Source organism: Ambystoma mexicanum, chromosome 3p (assembly GCF_040938575.1).
Source record: "Ambystoma mexicanum isolate Mex_15411 chromosome 3p, UKY_AmexF1_1, whole genome shotgun sequence".
Classification (NCBI taxonomy): Eukaryota; Metazoa; Chordata; class Amphibia; order Caudata; family Ambystomatidae; genus Ambystoma; species Ambystoma mexicanum.
Genome location: NC_090925.1, coordinates 307454864 through 307475250, shown reverse-complemented (window position 1 = coordinate 307475250; position 20387 = coordinate 307454864). Strand labels below are relative to the sequence as shown.

The window sequence follows — 20387 nt, the reverse complement described above, 5'->3', positions numbered from 1 at the left end:
AAAAATTGGTAAAATATTTTCATGATATGATAAAATATCTACAGACAAGTTCATCATTATAAAACAGATAATGTAGTACCGAATTCATTCCATGTTCAAAGCCTTTAAAAAATTAATAGTGTCAATTCTTATGCTCATACATTCAGTTGCTGCCAAGGCGGCCCATCTGTTTCTTGGGTCAATTTGTACAAAATACACAAAATGATTCACACAATGAACACTTCTCATGCTCATGAGGGCCGGGCAGTCCAATATTATATATTGCAGAGTTTCGACAATAGCGGCATTTTTACAAAATCTGCACCAGTTGAGATTTGAGGAAATTTGCTTCCTTCTTGTTTTGACCTCACGAGTGGGCCAGATGTTGAGTCGCAACCGTAAGGTAGCAGTTCTGATAGCAGCAGATGGAGCCAAACATAGATAGGATGCAATTTCTCTGTATCGTTTAGGGCCAAATATTGCGGAATCAAAGTCTTTGTAAGTTAAGCATTGAGCTCTAGTGTCAATCCAGTCCATCATATACACTTTCTTCTTTGCTTGTTCCGGATGGAACACGAGAAGATCAAGTGATATATCGGCGTTCACCATAATCCTCAAAATACTTGTGGACCAATTTTTAGGAAAGGTTTCTGATGATTTAAGTAGATAACTGGAAATAGAGGATAGTGTAGAGTTGTCACATGTGGATAGCAAGCATTTACGTAATAAGGCACATAGTCGCCAATTGTGAAGGGCCAATAAGGATATTAAGCCTAGTTCATAGCGCAGCAACGCACCACGGACACATTGTGGTAGATGTAAAATTGCTCGCCAGAACTTGGCTTCTAATAAATTTAGAAAACCTATGGGAATGATTTGCGTTTCAAGACCATAAAGAATAGTTGCTACAACGTTCTGGTTCAATGGCAGCCTTGATTGAAAATATACCATATTTTGAAACAATCAAGCATGTTTGACGAATTGCCATAGTTAACTTCTGTTTAATTTTTTTCAGATGCGATTCTAGTGCAGGACAGCCATCAAAAATGAGACCCAAATAAACATAATTTGGAACCATCTTGATGGGGATGCCCTCAATTTGCCAATTTAACAAATGCTTGTGTAGACCTTTAGGAACAAATGTGACAATCTGTGTTTTACCAGTGTTTACTATCAGTTCATTTTCTTTAAAGTAATGCCAAAAAGCTGACTGAAGGTTACGTAAGCCACTAGGTGTTTTTGATACTAAGACAAGATCGTCAGCATACCACAAGGCACTAATTTTCAGGCCATTTAGTTTGGGTGCATCAGTTATGATTTTATCAAAGATCCAGCGCACATCATTAATAAAAAAATTAAACAAGGCTGACGCTAGAATGCACCCCTGTTTTAACCCTCTATATGTGCAAATTGGGGTAGATAAGAGGCCCTCAGCATTTAGTCTTATATAGACCTTAGTTTTTGAGTGGAGAGCGTAAATGATATCAACAAGAGTGGAGGGATATCCCGCCCTGATTAGTTTATCTATAAGTTTCGGTCTTGATACTGAATCAAAGGCGGAATGAAGATCCACAAATGCAAAATATCTAGGTTGTCTCTTATTCTGTGCTTGTTGTCTTATGGCATTCAAGGTAATTAAATTGACACCAGTGCCCAAACCAGCCACAAAACCTGTTTGGGCTGGGTCTCGTTGACTAGCCGTTATTGACCAGTCATTAAAGTCTCTAAACACCAACCTAGAGAATATTTTTCCTGGAGCGTCCAATATTTCAATTGGACAATAACTCTTAGCATTCATACGGTCACCTTTTTTGTAAACTGGAATAATCACAGATGAACGCCATGACTCTGGAATGGTTTTAGTTTGCAAGATGTGGTGAAAAGCATTATTTAAGATTAACGCCCATTCTTTTATATGCTGTTTGAACATCCAATTCGTGAGTCCGTCGAGGCCTGCCGCTCTTGATGAGGATGATGACTTAATGAAGTTTTGAATTATATGTTGTGTACAATGCAAGCCCCAGCATATCACAGAGCTGCTGTTGTAGTTATGACTCATTTTAGAATCATCATGCAGTGATACGTTGTATTTGATATACCAGATGCTCCTTCATGTGAATTGACACAAGAGGCGAGTGTGAGGTTTTCACATTTCACTGAGTAAATAGCCAGGGCATTAGCACGTTAACTGCGGAGCTATTTTTTCAGATCTGCATTGTTTATGGGAGCATGATAAACCGGGAAAGCAGCCAGCGTTTGTGCAAAAGCCAATAGCAGACAGAACGAAGAGACCCTCTGTATATTGGATGAAAGGAAACAGTAGGAAGGTGCATGATGAGAGAAAGGTAAGAAGGGGTATTTGTACACGAGGAGAGAATACACGCAGGAAGGCGGGGCACTGTGGTCACATCGCTTGTTAAGTCGTGCACGAATCGGAGAGAGCCTTTGTTCTTTACATGATAATAAATGCAAGATAGGGTGGCTGGGTGCATCACATGGTAACAGCAAACAGGGAGCCTTCTTACAGCACCCAATCAGAGACAGGAAAGAGGAAGCTTTTGTACATTACAGGGTATGCCTAGGGAACTAAGCTGCACCTCACTGATGAGGCTCTACAAACCGTATCTTGAGTTGCTTGTGTTCTAGTACACATGTAACATGGCTCAGCAGTGTGGGCAGGAGTGTTCATTTTGGTGGCAGGGAGACCCGCGATTTATATAGGTTGGCCCTTCTGTAAAGGTGCAGATGAGAGACAATCAATTACTGGGCACCGTCCAAGGGTTAAGGTTAATTCAAAGATTTCAATTATCAAATGTTGGTGTTTCTAGTGCGGGTTATGCTCACATGTGTGTCTATTGGTTGCTGTACCGAGAGAATAAATCTGCACTGCACTGATGAAGCCTAAATAGGCCTAAACTATGTCTGGGATTGCCTGTGTTCTTGCACAGAGGCCACATGGCGTAGGCTGTTTGGGCTGGGATGAGCACTTTGGGTAATGGGTAATACAGACAGGGAGGAGGGAGCCTTTGAACCTCACATGGTAATATGGACAGGAAGGAGGGAAACGGTAGTATAGCCAAATGAGAAGGAGCCTGTGACCCTCACGCGTAATATAGACAGGAAGCAGGGAGTCTTTGAACATCACATGGTAGCAGAGACAGGAGGGAGCCTTTGAACCTCACATGGTAATATAGGCAGGAAGGAACCTGACATGGTAATACAGAATGGAAAGAGGGAGCCTTTGAAGCTCACAATGGAATGTAGACAGGAAGGAGGGAGCCTTTGAACCTCACACTGAAATATAGACAAGACGTAGGGACCCTTTGAACCGCACACAGCAATATAGACAGGAAGGAGGGAGCCTTTGAACCACACCAGGTAATATAGAGAGGAAGGAGGGAAATGGTAATATAGTCAGAAGGGAGGGGGAGCCTTTAAACCTCACATGGTAGTAAAGAAAGCAAGGAGGTAGTCTTTGAACCTCACACAACAATGTAGAGAGGAAGCAGGGATCCTTTGAACCTCACATGGTAGAACAGACAGGAAGAAGTGAGCCTATGAACCCTCACATGGCAATATAGACAGGAAGGAGGGAGCCTTTAAACCTCACACGTGAATATAGAAAGGAAGAACAAATTACTTACCCCTGGTAATGTTCTTTGGACTGGATGTTCCTCCCACGTATTTCTCATCTTTGATAAACTCCGATATCCTGCTTGCAGCACAGAAACTTTTCTTAGGAGAGGGCGCTGTGCATCATTGTCATTGACCATGTGTCCTTCGAGGGCCTCCGTCCTCCTCAAGTATGACATGGATGCTGGTATATAAGGCATGTATATAAGGCATGCACTGCGCCCGTTTCCTCAGTTCGTGTTTTTCCTCGCACAGCAGTCTCGAAGATGAGAAATTCTAGAGCATGAACAGAGAGGAAGGTGTAAATCATGGAAACTCCTTCTTGACAGAGGGGATGGCTAGGAGGGACGATGAGGAATATGTGGGAGAAACATCCAGTCGAAAGAACATTACCTGGGGTAAGTAATTTGTTCTTCGAATGGATTGTGTCCGGTATCCAGTGATGTTACTGAAAATAAAATAATGAATAGCATTTTTACCTAAACTAAAATACCGAAATAAATACTGAATTTATATTAAATATATATATGGGGGTGGGGTAAGGGATTAAAAAGTGTGGGGAGAGGGTTAGAGTGGGGCTATAATCATTGTAAAACAAGGGGTTTGGGGCATACCCCCAAATAAAAAATAAATTAAAGAAATTGTATTTTTGGAGTATTTTACATGTCGGTAAAAATGTTTTTGTTATAACAATTTTTGTTAACACATGGAACCATGGTGTCCTCCCACATATTCCTCCTCATCTTTGACATTCTCCCATAGCAGTGCTTTGCAGGAGATTGGAAAGAAAAATTCAGTTTTGATGTACGCTGTGTATAACAGCCTTTCCAAATCTGGATTCCGGGGTAATGCTTTGCAAACGTATGCACAGAAGAACAGGTGGCAGTATTGCAGATGTCCTGCAGCGGTACCCCTCTCTGGAGGGCTGAAGAAGTGGCTACACCTCTAATTGAGTGGCCCTTACACCTTTGGGAACCTCTTTCCCCACCAACTTTTAACATTCGATATACACAGTATAATCGACATAGTCAGCGTTTGGTTAGTAACCGCTTGTCCCATTCTGTGGCCTGTGTAACCAACAAAACGTTGGTTGTCCAGTCTTATCTTAGAAACCCTGTTAATATAAAAGCTAAAGGCTCTTCTAGGGTCAAGTCTGTGTAACCTCTCCTCCTCCTTGGATGAGGAGGAGGGTAGAAAGCTGGTAAAATAATTTTTGGACACTATTTTTGGCAGAAAAGAAGGGCGAACCCTCAAAACTACCTTGTCTTTTGGAAGACTGTGAATGGTGGTTTAGAAGATAAGGCCTCAAGCTCGCTCACTCTGCAAGCAGAGGCAATGGCAGTCAAGAATACTGTTTTCAAAGACAACGGGCCTCATTACAGGTCGGGCAGTCCGGAAATAACAGTGGCAGTAAACCCGCCACCACCGTTAATTACCGACCGCCCGATCCCGAGTCCTGCAGGCGGGAGGTGGCGTTCCCGCCAGGTCTGACCTGGCGGGTTTACCACCGCCTGCCGGCAGGCGGACCAGGAACACCGGCACCATCACAAGATGGTGCCGGTGTTTCCATGATCCCCATTCCCATTGAGTCCCATAGAACTCAATGGGAATGGGGATTTACACCATTCTGCCTCCGGAATTCCCGGGACACCGGGGTTGTAATGTGAGGCGGAATAGTAATACAAGTCCGGCGGTAACCAGGCGGTTTTACCGCCGGATTCGTAATGAGGCCCAACATCTTAAGTGGACAATAATGTAATGGTTCAAAAGGGAACCCATCAGGAAGCTTAAAACCAGGTTGAGATCCCAGACCGGAACAACGAATGGAGCCAGAAGGAAGACATAGGTCAAAACTGGATGACAATTGGAACTTTGAAGTAGAAACTTGGTCTGGAGAGCACTTGAAATAGTCAGTACAGCTAGCTAGTAGTTGGTCGTAGCAACCTGTAGCCCCTGATGGGTTAGGTGTAGTAGAAAAGACAAAACCGATTGTGTGTCACATGAAAATGGGTGAATTCCTTTATCTCTACAACAGCTGCAATATTTGTTCCAGCAGCAGCAGTATAGAGATTTAGTTGCTGGCCTTCTGGTCGAAAGCAACACCTCCATGACGTCTTCCAGAAGGTCACCATTTTTTAACCTCAACCTCTCAGAAACCATGCATGGAGGTTTAGGGTCCTGATCTCTGGATGAAGAATGCGACCTCCCTCTTGCGAGAGGAGATCCTCCCTTTGGGGAAAGACGAATTGGAGAGAAGATGGACATTTCTAGAAGTTTCAGGTACCACGTCCTCCTGACCCTGTCCGAGGACATCAGGATCATGGATTTCCAAAACTTCTTCAACCTCCTGAGAACATGAGGAATGACGGTATCGGTGGAAACGCGTACAGAAGTGAAAATTCCCAGTCCACTACAAACACTTCCCCTAGAACTCCTCCCTGAGGAAATTTCCAGGAGCAGAACACGTCACACTTCCTGTTGACACTGGAAATGAACAGATCCACTTGAGTGGTTCTCCCCGAGGGCAAAGATCTCTTGAAGGACTTCCTGAGCTAGCTCCCATTTGTGGCAGACAGATGTTCCAGATCCTGCTCGGGTGATTGGGCTCTGATCAGCCAATCGTCCAGCTAGGGGTAGATGTAAATCACCCCTCCGTAGATATGCTGCCACCACCGCCATAAGCTTGGTGATGACCCTCGGGCAGAGGTTAGTCCGAAAGGCAGTACCCGAAACTGATAGTGAGAATTGCCAATGGTGAATCTCCGTTTTTTTTCTGTGCTCGAGATGAATTGGCACATGAAAATAAGCATCCTGAAGAGTCAATGACACCATCCAATCCTGGAGCTAAAGGGCCTGGAGGATCTGCGAAAGAGTCACCATCTTGGACTGGTCCTTTCTGAGGAACTTGTTCAAGCATCTGAAGTCCAAGATGGGTCGCAACCCTGCGTCCTTTTTCGGGATCCGTTTGATTACACCCTTCTCCAACAGTGTCTGATCTTCCTGCAGAAGGAGCGGATCTGGTACTTTTAAGGACTGACCTCCTGGGGGACAATTTGGTGTTTGCAGAGCCTAAGCATCTTTTTTAATGCTTTGCCATTCCTTCAGATGCTGGGTTAACCTGCCTCCCACCACAGACAAATGCTTTAAGTCTTCAAAGCAGTTTTGGGGCAGCGGTCAGTGTGCAAGGCAAGGAAGTGGATGCTGTAACAGCTCCTCTACCCGTACGACCTAGGCCACTATGTGGTGGCCTTCTGCATTTTTTCCATCCTGAATAATGCTCATAAAACCATCCCTTTCTTCACCCTCTGGGATGTGCTCAGATGCCTGCTACCTTTTTTGAAACATTTGCAAAGAACTTGGGGTTGGTCACCCTGAGTTACCTTGGGGCAACCAGATGTGGACTCCCTGCTCACTGTGCTCAGAGAGGCACAGCTTCACCTCACTGATGAGGCCCAACAAGGCTGAAACACGTATATGGGGTTGCTGTCGGTACTCTTGTTCAGAGAGGAATTGCCATAGCATTTCGGTGCTGGACTGCCCATGTGGGCAGGACAAAGATTGATATGCAAATGGATATTTCTCATCTGTGAAAGGTACAGTGAGCAAAAATGCATGTGCTTCAAACTCTCATCTCAGAAAAGGTTATCATGCCATGTTCTTTCTGGAGAGGAGCGCCTGCTACCTTTTGTGAAACACCTCCCACAAAGTGTAGGTGAACTTTGCTAGTGCACAGGTTGCATTGGCTGCCTTTAGCGCATACTCCGAGCAGAAAAAAACTTTTTTGCCCATAGCATCAAGCCTTTATCCTCGCTGTCTGGAGGAACCGTGGGATAGGTTGCTCCCTTACAAGCAGAAGTGGCTGCTTGAACAACAAGGCTTTGTGAACTTGGATGTTTCGAAAGAAGCTCTGAATCCATTGATGAAGGTTTGTATTTCTTTGTGAAGTCCTTGTGGACTGCAGGAGTGGTATCTGCTCTTTTACAACTGTCCAAGACGCTATTCTTGACTGTGGTATGAAAATTAATGATTGGGTCATTAGGTGGCCCCTTCTCTAAAATATCAGTCAAGTCATCCTGTTCATACTCAACAGATGACCTGCTCCAGCCCAGGTATTCTATTACCTTTTCCATCACTGATCTATAAGAAGGATCAGCGTGTCTTGTGCCTTCAGGAGTGCCAAAATCAACTTCTGCAGAAGTATCCAGACAACTGGCATCCTTTAGGGCATCAACAACATCCTTCAACCTTGATTCCTAGGACATTAAACCAGGAGTGCCGTACAGTCCAAAACCATAATTGGAGCTTTCCGCCTCCACCTCCTCCTCAGAAATAGAGGCCATAGACTTAAAGTGTTTCTTGTCCTGCAGTTTGTAAACCTTCAACAGTTCTGCAAAGGATGTCAAGGGCCTCGATTGCAACAACTTCAAATGAACTTGACTTCAACGTCTTTGTTAGCGTCAAGTGGATCAGAGGAGGAATAACCCTTCAAGGCATCGGGGCCATGAGTGGCGCACGAGATGCCTTTGAGGACTTTGAGTCCTTCGAAGACTTTGTTGTCCTGATGTCTGAGCTCCAAGTTGCATGATCAGCGGTTTCATCTCATTGACTCCCTGTTGGCCTTTGGCATGATTGGTTTGAGAGTCTCGAAAGACTTCTTCGAAGAAGCTAATGTCGCTGCTTCTCAAACACCTCCAACATCTGCAGATGGAATTTCTCCAATTCTGCCTTACTAGCCCCCTTCTTTGGAAAGCTTGCCTGTTCGGGTGAGGAATCCGTAGAGGACGATCTGGAGCAATGATGCCTTTTCTTAGATCTCCTCAAAGATGATGAAGAGGAATGACGAGATCGCCAATGCTTTGCAGACTTGCTGTGCCTCTTGGCCCAGTGTGGAGATCTCTCTCTTGGGCTCTTATCTTCACACTATTTTATTGTGGGCTTACAGAGGACTATTTCGGGGAGGGTTTGCCCAAAGCAAGTTTCCCCTTCGACTCTTGTAAAGCTTTTCCAGTCATATACTGGCAAGAGCCACAATCGTCGACAATTGGCTCGAACCCAGGCACCAGAGACATACCCGGTGAGGATTGGTTATAGACATTTTAGCTGAACACTCAGCACATCTCTTTTAGCTTGTTTTCAGGGTATGGGTCGACATTTTTGGATAAAACTTGCAAAATACGCAGTTATTGAACACTCAGAGGCGAAGAACCATTTTGAGCAGCTCCACGGAAAAACAGAACTGAGGCAACGGGCACGGTGCATGCCTTATATACCAGCGTCAATGTCATACTCGAGGAGGACGGAGGCCCTCGAAGGACATAAGATCGACGACGATGCACGGCGCCCTGTGCTGAGAAACGTTTCAGAGCTGCAAGCAGGATATCAGAGTTTATCAAAGATGAGGAATACGTGGGAGGACAAAATCCATTCCAAGGAGGGGTAATATAGGCAGGAAGGACGGAGCCTTTGAACCTCACATGGTAATATAGGCAGGAAGGACGGAGCCTTTGAATCTCACACGGTTCTATAGACTGAAACCTCAGACGGTAGTATAGACATGGAGGGAGCCTTTGAACTTCACATGGGAATATAGATAGGAACGCGGGAGCCTTTGAACCTCACATGGCAATAAAGACAGGAAGGAGGGAGCCTTTGCATGCCACATAAGGACAAAGAAAAAGGACAGACACAGGCACTTCATGTGATAGGAGAAAGGAAATAAAAGGGATCTGTACATTACTTGTAACATATATACAAGGGGAGACTCAGTAGAACTGACTTTCATGGTCTGGTAGCGAAGCCTCATAATCCGGACGCGATTCCTGGCTTCGGCGGCCTTCAGCTGCCCCACCACTTTGGCCTGCCTGGTTTGCTCTGCATCTTGATGCGGCTTGGTTGCTGCATGCAAAGCCCTGGCGCCTGTCTTCAGCCGGTTTCGAGTGCTGAGCACCGACATTTCTACTTCCTTACTGGGCAGCTCGTAGGCCATGTGCCGCGCCCGCTGCACTGGGGTCATCTTCTTCACATCCACTTCTTTTGATGAAGCATCTTTTCCTCTCAAGCTGGCTGCCATCTTGTCTTGGCAAAATCCCTCTAAAAAACAAGTAAAAATCGTGTGTGAATCTTATTATACCGGTAATCCTTCAATTGCCGTATTAAAAGTCTGTAAAGAATGTCATTATTACAGTATTGTAGGGACGTCACTACTGGATTGTAATAAGAAAATGACATCACTATTGTGATAACCAATTACAGCCAAGTTGTCCCTTCTCCATGCTTTCTACTTAAGCGTGCACACAGCAAACTTTCAGCTGCCTGGGAGGAGACCTTAATCAAAGCATAATTATCTTTTCAAATGACATTCTTTTGAAACACATTTCTGTGACATTTTACAGCCATTAAACAAACTTTTTATGGTAGAATATTCACTTTGTGCATTGCTGGAATTGAACACAGGAGGGAAAGACTGCCTTGTATCTCATATTTGCAACAGAAGGCAGGCGTCAGCCAATCAGGAGCAGCAGAACGCAGGCTGTAATTCATCAGTGTAAACCTGTGTTCATTCCTGCCAGTTTCTGCCTTGCCCCAGTCCACTAGACACAATCCCTCTCCTTACTACTATATTCACACAGCTCTCAACGTTTTGTCACTACACAGCGAGTGAAAACACCCGATTTTGCTTTTGGCAGGTGAAAGCCCATTCATTTATATGGAATTGTAGACAGATTGGTGGGTGAGAGAGCTGCTTTCAGTGCGGGTGATACCCGCCAAAAGCGTGCGAGTTGAGAGGTATGTATTCACATTCCCAGCTCAGCAGAGAAAACCTTTGGGAGAGCAATAAGAAGAACTCTAAAATCTAAAATGTGGACAGGCCAGATATAGCCTTGGTATCGTCTTCCCTTGTGCCCCTGAGAAGTGTCCTACACACGGCCGCACACCTCATCAAGGGTCTATGCAGATACGACCACATCACCCCGGCCCTGATCGAACTTCAATGGCTCCCACTGCACGGATGAATCACATTCAAGTCTTGCTGCATCATCTATAAGGCAGTCGCCCTCAAATCACCTAGCTACCTTGCAGAGAAACTCAGCATCCCCAGCAGACAGCGCACCACCAACACGCGCAGACTTGAAATCCGCCTTTGCAAAAATGAAAGGACCAGAAAACAAGCCTTCTCTGCCTACACCCCAAGTCTATGTAACCTCCTCCCCATCTGCATCAGACTCACCCCAACGCTCCTACAATTCAGAAAATAACTCAATACCCACCTCTCTTCACCTCAACACCTAGGCCATCGCGCCACCTGACTCGCTAGACATCACCTGCCCCTCAGCTCTCCACCACCCAATATAGCTGTACCCCCCTCCTCTGTGCCCTTCTGTATTCTACGCCCCCACTGTATATCTGTTCTATTACCTTTGAAAAGCGCTCCATTATGCATCTGTAATGTATAGCTCTAGAGCGCTCCATCATGCATCTGTAATGTATAACTCTAGAGCGCTCCATTATGCATCTGTAATGTATAACTCTAAAGCGCTCCATTGCTTCTCTAAGCTAGGTCTGCACTCACTAAATACCATAATAATAATATAGGCTTGTTCCCACCCACTGAGCCCAAAATCACACGTAGGTGTACTGGCGGACGCCAGCCAAACTGAGTGTGGGTCGCGAGGCTGGCATTTGGTGAAACCTGGAGATTTGAAGGAAGAAGAAGACCAGGCTGTGGCAAGAGAGAAGTAGGCCGGAGAAGATACAACACAAGAGAGCAGGAGAATGTGGTAACAGCAGAGGACAGGGAGTGAAGATAAAACTTGGAGTAGCACAGAGGAGAGGTGGGAGCAGGTAAAATCTGGATTGGAACAAAAGGAGGCAGGGACACCATAGCAAAGCGGAAGTAGTCAATAATAACAGTAGTAAAGAGACGGGAGGTACTCGCAGCCAAGAGCGAAGAGGAGGGAGGCAGTAAAAGTCCAGGAGTGAAACAGAACCAGTTGTGACATCAGGGGAGAGTGCTACCTAAGCAGTGAGTTGGAGGCAAGGGAGATTTAGGAGTAGGAATGACCAAGAGGAATATCAGGGCCTAGTGAGTCAGAACTGCCAGGTTCCGGCTGGGTAGGGTTGTCTCGGGAGGATAGCTCAGGTGCAACGTGCTCGCCTTGGAAGCAAGATGACACAGAGCAACACGGGTTCGATCCCGGGTCAGGCTTAGAAACCTCGCGCTTAGAAACCTCTGGGTATTAAGCGCGTTATAAATAACCTATCATATCATATGAGGCACTCAGACTGCACCAAAACAAGGACCAACGGGACAGATTTTCTGAAAATGTGATACCGGTAAACGGATGTCCTAATCAAAGGTGAATATTGGATTTTTTTATATGTGCATAGATGGTGGATTGTAAGGGATTTATATTCATTTTTGTGTCTGAATGGTTATTTGTTAAGGTTGAAAAATGTGTTTAATATGTGAAAGGTTTGTTATGAACTCATCACATTAAAGATACAAAATAAAATAAAAAGTGTAATACTCACTTGCACTCATGTTTAAGCAATGACAAGTAATTGCCAGATATGATGGCCCTATTAAGATGTACATGATGGATTTACAGAAACAGGCTATGCAAAGGGAGAATTATTCTACTCTTGCGGTATCTTCTCTTTCATCAAAGTAAGCATTCAAGTACCAGAACCTCAGAAATCTCATCAGGATTTTATTACTATATTTCAAAGCTTTATGTAGACCCAACACAATAAACTGTGCGATAAGTTCACCTGGGTATAGTCATTGTTTGGCACATAGCTGCAGAATATTATTCATGATATCAATAACAAAATTTGAAATTGTACAAAAAAGTGCATTCTTGAAAGTAAGCTGTCCAGAGGCATGTGACATTTGGCGGCCCGTTCCCGTCTAGGACCTCATTCACCTCAAATGGCCTACATGAAAAGAAAAAAGTAAAAACGGGCTAAACAATGCCACCAGAAAGCGAGAAGACTAACCTTTTCACCAGACAGAAGAGTGCTATGCAGGGAAATTAAGATCATGTGTCCAGGATCACAGTGTCGCTTTGAGGCAGAGTGTTGTGTTTACATATAATAAATGTCATTAGGTAAACATGGAATGAACAAACACTAACAAAGCTATTTAGTTCTGAGTATGGAATTTACATATTCAATGTTCTGTTCATGTGCCTCATATAATGTTCCATGAGTATTCTTAGAGTGTTATGATTAGAGTGTTTACATGTGAAGTTCTGAAAGTGTTCAGTTGGGTCCTGCCTTCAGAGGTGGTGCCTGCTGTCGTTGGAGTTAATCTTTAATAAACAAGTTTGGATATATAAACTTTGCATGGTGCATTTAAACTTTACATTGGCGACGAGGATTCATACCGAGGACCGTGAGCGGCGCCCGGGTTGCCGTGTCTTCTCCGCCGCCAGCGACAGCAGGTGAGGCGGACCGACGGCGGAGAAAAGAAGAGGTGAGGCGGACAGACAGCGGTGCCCTTTGTCTTGGACATCAACTGTGCCGCCTTGTGGGCAGAGGAGAGCCGCGGGGGAGCCGCGCACGATCGACGTGAGGAGGAGGCCCATTTCAGGCAAGTGACTGATTCGGGGGGAGAGCCGCGAGGAAGCCGTGTGCAGACAGGCAGCACAGCGGGCCTCGCGAGCGCCGCGAGGAAGCCGCGTGCAGACAGGCAGCACAGCGGGCCTCGCGAGCGCGGCGGGGAAGCCGCGAGGAAACCGCGTGCAGACGGGCAGCACAGCGGGCCTCGCGAGCTGCCACATTAACGCTCGCAGCTGTGCGCGATAGCCCCGCCCCCACTCGCGCGCCAGAGCACGCGGCCCAGCTGATCCTGGCGCGCACATGCAGGCGTAACAATATACGCTGTGAAGGAAAAGAGCCCCGGTCTCCATTGTGACATTTTTGCATAGCAACGAAGCATTCTCACTCAGAGCCCCGGTCTCCACTGTGACATAACAAAACAAAAAAGAGAAGAACTTCGTAAAGAAAAGGAAGAACACAAAAGCCATTCCAGAACGCATGTGAAAGTAAATACAGAGGTGTTTACACAACTATAAAAGGAAAAATCTATGCGGTGAACAAAGTGATGCATTTGAATAATTGTGCCAATTAGTCAAAGATCTACTGCCTCACAGCCCCTACATCACAATGGCAACATCAATTCCTCCACCCATTTCATTTCTCAATGAGCCTGGCCGCCCACTCCTCAGGTGGGATAAGTGGAAGGATACATTTGAAAACTATCTAGTGGCAATGGGCGGTGATAGATTTTCTTCAGCTCGGAAAAAGGCCCTGTTGGTTCACAATTTAGGCACAGAAGGACGCAGAATCTTTGATGGACTGTCTGGAGAAAATATGCCTGAGGCGGGAGAGGCTGATGAATATGCAGCAGCTATAAAAAAACTAAAAGACCACTTTGAGCCCAAGAAAAATGTCAGTTTTGAAAGACACAAATTTTTCCAGCGAGTACAGGAACAGTCAGAGTCGGTGGAATCATATGTAGCCTGTTTAAGGTCATTGAGCTACTCATGTGAATTTGAGAATCTGACTGATTCTCTAATCAGGGACCAGCTGCTCAGGTGTACTAACAATGCAAGAATTCAAGAGAAGCTATTGGCCAAGGACATGAAACTAGACGAGGCGCTTGAATTAGCCAGGAGCATTGAACGGACATCATTATATGTGAAGGAATTAAAGGGGGACAAACAAAACACGACCACCATGTCAGTATGTACCATAGATCAGAAGAAAAGGTCAAATGCCATCAGCGGAAAGAAAGGAAATTGGACCGTGAGAAATGCTTGTACCAGATGTGGTAATCCCAGACATGGTGCTAATTTTCCGTCGTGCCCTGCAAAGTTCGCCGAGTGCTTTAAGTGCAAGAATAGAGGACATTTTGCAAACGTATGTAAAGCTACATCCATAAATTGCATTGAGCCCAGAGTCGAGAACAGAGCCAGCATCGAGGAATCGGTTAGGAGAGATTACAACATTCAAGAGGTGTCAACCAACCAGGAACCAAGTGCCAAGTTTGTATTTGAAATTTCAGCTATTTCAGGCGAGGCCAAAGGACCGGCAGACACTTTTCTTATCGATGGGCGCAGTTTAGTTATGAAAGTGGACACTTGTTCTCCGTGGTCTATAATATCTAGGGACACTCTGATAAAAATATTGAAGAAGGGCGAAGAGGAAATTAAATCCACTGATATCAGAGCCTGTGGATATGGAGAATCTACAATAGAAATCCTGGGGGAATTTTCTGCATCTGTCAGCTACAAAGGAAAAGAATGCCAAGCCAAGATTCTGGTAGCAAATAAGGGAGCCTCTCTTCTGGGATGGGAGGAACAAAAGAACTTGGGTGTGAGAATACAAGCGAATGCCCCCCAGCCTATATCCATTGCTGAAGTGGAAGATGACTCCTGGACTAAAGAGTTTCCTGAAGTGTTCTCTGAGAAATTGGGGAAACTCAAACTTTGAACACCATATCAAATTAAAGAATAATGCACAACCAGTGATACACAAGGTCAGACAGGTACCATTGAAGATGAGAAGCAAGCTTCGTGTTGAATTGGATGACTTGGTGAAAAAGGGAGTAATTGAGCCCATAACAGCAACGGAATGGTTGTCGCCGGTTGTACTGGTAGCCAAGGCAAATGGAAATCTGAGACTATGTGTGGATTTACGCAGCCTTAATCGGAACATAGTTGTGGAGAGACATCCTCTTCCTAACATATCAGAGACCCTTTCCACCCTGGGGGAACCGAAGGTATTCTCCATTATAGACTTGTCAGCGGCATATCATCAAGTTCCGTTGTCCAAAGAATGCCGGCATCTCACAGCATTCATCACTCCGGAGGGAGTGTTCAAGTACAATCGCATGCCTTTCGGTTTAGCCTCTGCAGCCTCTGTCTTTCAAAGCGTGATGGAGGAGGTGCTTAGAGGGTTAGGAAAAGTAACAGTGTTCCAAGATGACATACTAGTGTTTGCTGAGAATGAAGAGGAACATAATGAAGTAATGAGGGCTGTGTTAACGAGACTTAAAGAATCTGGCTTAACTGTGCAAAGAAAAAAATGCAAGATAGCAGTTAGAGAAGTAGATTATTTGGGACATAGAATTTCTGGCGATGGAATTGCTCCAAATAAATCTCTCATTGATAGTATCAGCAGTGCTCCCCAGCCACGTGATAAAGATCAGTTACGTTCATTCATGGGGCTGGCGGAGTACTATCACAAATTTGTCAATGGTTTTGCCACCATATCCACTCCATTAAGAGAATTGTTAAGAAAGAATGTTAAGTTTGAGTGGTCGGGTGAATGCCAGGAAGCCTTCAGGAAAATAAAAGAGTGCATAGTACAAGCACCCTCTTTGGGAGGTTTTGTGTCAGGAAGGAGAACGGTGTTATCAGTTGATGCAAGCAACATGGGGTTAGGCGCAGCATTATCTCAATTGGATTCTGGTAAGACGGAACATATAATTGCGTTTGCCTCAAGGCCATTGAAGGGAGCGGAAGGAAACTACTCCGTGATTGAGAGGGAGGCATTAGCGGTCTCGTGGGCTGTAGCACATTTCAAGTTTTATTTATGGGGTCAGACGTTCACGATAAAAACTGATCACAAACCATTAGTTCAACTCCTAGGTAGTGTAGAGTGGGCAAAGGGATCACCCAGAATTTCTAGATGGATGATTGAACTACTAGCTTATGACTTCAAGATGGTGTATATAGCTGGTAGAGACAATGTGGTAGCAGACTGTTTATCTAGACTACCGGTGGAGGGAAAGGATCTTGAGGAAGCACCATTAGAGCAGGGTGTGAGTATTGCTGAGGTTGAATACAATGCCATAAGCAAAGATGAGTGGGAGATTGCTGATAATGAGGATTCCATATTAAAGCAAGTCAAGGCGTGGACTAGGGCAGGGTGGCCCCACAAAAACGAGGTAGGAAAACAATTCGAATGTTTCTATTGCATAAAGGATGAGCTAAATTTATCGGAAGATGGCATAAAGCTCAGGAAGGGCACCAAGGTGATTCCACCTAGTAATGTTAGAGCCAAGCTGGTGGGTATAGCTCATCAAGGTCATCTAGGGATGGGAGGAACTAAAAGATATATCAGAGAATTTTATTGGTGGCCGGCAGTTGACAGCGAAATAGAGAGGTGTGTAAAAAATTGTAGAGAGTGTGAGAGGAGCGATAAAAGTAAAGTGGTGAGGGAAGCACCCATTAGACCGGTTAGTGTTCCGGGTGAACCCTGGAAAAAGGTGGCTGTGGACCTGATGGGTCCAATACAGAACTTAGGAGAGAACCTTAAATATTTGATTGTGTTAGTAGACTATCACTCAAAGTGGATAGAGTGGAAGGCTATTGGGGAGGCAACCACGGCCCAAATGATAACATTTTTTGAAGAGACATTTTACAGGGAAGGCTTTCCCACGGAATTAATTTCAGGAAATGGTGTTCAATTTTGTTCCGACAAAATGACGGAATTTTTCAAAAAGTTTGGCATAAGGCATTACAGAACAGCACTCTATCAACCCAGGGCAAATGGGTTGGTAGAGAGAGCTAACAGGTTTATAAAGGGAGGAGTGCAGTTGGCCATGGCGGCAGGTCTGGAATGGCAGAAAGTGTTGAGGGAAATGGTTTGGAATTACTGCACGACGCCTCACATTATCACTAAAGTTTCACCATTTATGTCTCTCAAGGGCAGGCAGCCGGCTACAAAACTGTGTCCAGGGTGGCTTGACTTGGCCAAGAGTGTAAATATTGATAGAGATAAGATAGTTACATTGATCAAAGAAGCTCAAAATGCATACAAGGAAAGATTTGATTTAGAAAAGAAACCCAGAAGTGTGGTATGGAGAGAAGGTGAGATGGTGTATGTAAAAAACCCCAGGGTCTCTCCTAAATGTATTGAGAGTAAATTTATTGGGCCTAAGAAAATAGCGGTAGTAAGAGGGAATGTGGTCATAATGGAAGGTGGTGAGTGCTGGTCTATGTCGAAACTAGTTAAATGTAACAACAATGGTCAAGCAATGGAGGATGGAGAAAATAGTGAGGAAGATGATGATGGGAATGATAATGAATTGGTGCAGCATTCTGGAGAAGTTAAAAGGAGTGGTCAACAGGATATAATGTCTGGTACTAGCACAGAAAGAAGGAGAGATAAACCTTTTTGGTTGAGAGATTATGTGCTAGAGTAAACCAAGTTATTAAAAGGGGGAAGGTGTGTTGTGTTTACATATAATAAATGTCATTAGGTAAACATGGAATGAACAAACACTAACAAAGCTATTTAGTTCTGAGTATGGAATTTACATATTCAATGTTCTGTTCATGTGCCTCATATAATGTTCCATGAGTATTCTTAGAGTGTTATGATTAGAGTGTTTACATGTGAAGTTCTGAAAGTGTTCAGTTGGGTCCTGCCTTCAGAGGTGGTGCCTGCTGTCGTTGGAGTTAATCTTTAATAAACAAGTTTGGATATATAAACTTTGCATGGTGCATTTAAACTTTACACAGAGCCAGGATATAGGTCTCACCAATTTGGTTCGGAAGTCTGGAATGTGGCTGCCCAATTATTGTATACGGATAATGCTGTGCGCGTTGCATTGGAGGTAGCTGCCCAGTAAAGGGACTGCGCTCTTGCCATGCACCACACTGATGCTATGTTGTTATAACTAGCACTTTCAGGTGCAGTTATGTGTTTGTTTTTTTTTTTTAAATCAAAGTAGGTATTATTATCACGTAAGCTTTTATGAACCACATAGAGAGGAAAAGCTGAGCCTGCCTTGCCGGAATTAGGCTTTGTGATCTGGCATCTGAACAGAGATCTATACAACGTGTGTGCAACATACTGAGCTACCTTCTGAACCATTGCGGCACTCAAATAAAATACATTTCAACTTTGGTTTCCGAACATGGTCCGTTTATTCCCCAAAGAAAAGTGAACACGATACAGGAGTCGTGCTATGGTGAACACACACCCACTGTATGATCTGAAGAGAGTACAGGGATCATTTATCAGCTCACAACTTCGTGATAAACGGTCGGTATCCGTAGAAAGAACCGAATAACGAAGGATCATTTTTTCGAAACGTGCAAATTTTTATTTAAAAATATTGTGTTATTTAGGCTTTAAAAAAAAAAAATGTGCTCAGATTACTTTTCATCAGGCAGTCAGGTGGGAGCCCTGGGTACATGCCTCTTCAGCCCTCCCATAAAGACATCCCCTTCCTTTCCACCAACTGAAAAAGTTCCTCTGCTCTCCCGGGACGCAAGTACATGCTTTTCTTCTCTTTGGGGACCGGGTCACCGAGAAATAACCCCCCACAAAACTATCGCAGCATTCAGATTCCTTCACTCCAGGAATACAGGGATCTAAATACTGGGGCACCAAGCGCTAATATATCCTCTTAATGCTATTAGGCATGGGGTTTCGGGGGGTGGGAGGGTGGGCGTGCGGCAACAGAAGAAGGAAATAGCATGTTTTGTAGTTCCTTTTGACTTTGGGCTAAAGCGCCACCTTAAGCCGAAACAAAGTATCGTATTAGAGTGCAGATAGGGAGAAACGGGGTATGAGGTGGGACACAAAGCTTGAGGGTGTTTGTTTATTTGTCCACCTACTGACTGCCCATGGTCATGCTAATCCATGTGGTGATTCCTTACCCTTCCCGCCCAAAAAAACTCCTCATGGGAACTATTTGAACTCGCTTTAAACAAACCTTTCCATCAAACTTTGCACTGGAAGTGCTTGCCAGTGTTTTTCAAAGCAGTCTTCTGAGAGTTCATTACTTAATTGGAGCTGTATAGGAGCGCCTTGTCTGCCTTCAGCCACTCAATTTATAAGCACTATGATTGTCCTTTACTGATGCCCTGTTAAAAACAAGCATTGGCAAAGCCAACGATTTGGCTAGCTGCTCAGGTACTCGTACCATTTTGCACCTGCTACCATCAATACCCAGTAAATGCCACTATAGTAGTGCTTGGCAAATGCCTTTCCCGTGCCTACACAAAAGGCCAAACTATTGGCATTGTCAATGCTTGTTGATTAAATACTATAGAAAATGAATTTGCTTGTATTCTTTCTGAAGAATTTTGAATGTGCAATCATTTTAAAATCGTGGTTCATAACAATTTGATTTTGGAGACAGAGTGTGTGTGTATATATTATGTATGCAAGTATGTAGGTACATGTGAGTGCATGCATGTTGCTTCAATTTCATGAGTGCAGTGTGAACGTCTAATGTGTGCAAGCCGGGTCAACCAGTGTGGGGGAAGCGGGTGAGAGTGTGTGAAGAAAGTTTCCAGAACTGGCATGGAAACGTCTTTTGTGGGCAAATGTAAAGTGTGTGGCATTTACTGGAGTGTATTGGTACATTAAAGTGACATTAGTGAATTATGGGCAAAGCTAACATGACTTTGTTCTTACATGCCTACATGGGCAGGTTTTCTTGCAATGGAATTATTGGGCAGGGCCAGGATGAAAAACTCTCCTTACAACGGCAGAAAACTGGCATGTACAGTGGACAAATATATGATATGATAGGTTATTTATAACGCGCTTAATACCCACAGGTTTCTAAGCGCGCACCCGGGGATCGAACCTGTGGTGCTCCGTGTCGTCATACTCCTCAGATGAGCACGTTGCTCCTGAGCTATCCTCCCGAGACAATAAAAAAAGTATTGGAAAACGCTCGGGTCAGTCAGTTGCCATCAGTCACTTGATATCTATTGGATTTTTTTTTAACAAGTTACCCT

General features: G+C 44.5%; 1 protein-coding gene across 1 annotated transcript in view; it reads right to left on the bottom strand.

The window, feature by feature from the left end:
- The window catches only part of LKAAEAR1 (LKAAEAR motif containing 1), a 312959-nt gene that overhangs the window by 212649 nt on the left and 79923 nt on the right, over positions 1–20387 (bottom strand). Inside the window, exon 2 of the mRNA XM_069650113.1 lies at positions 9389–9702. Coding sequence (XP_069506214.1) covers positions 9389–9682 — 294 coding nt within the window. The 5' untranslated portion in view covers positions 9683–9702. The remainder of the gene's footprint in view (positions 1–9388; positions 9703–20387) is intronic.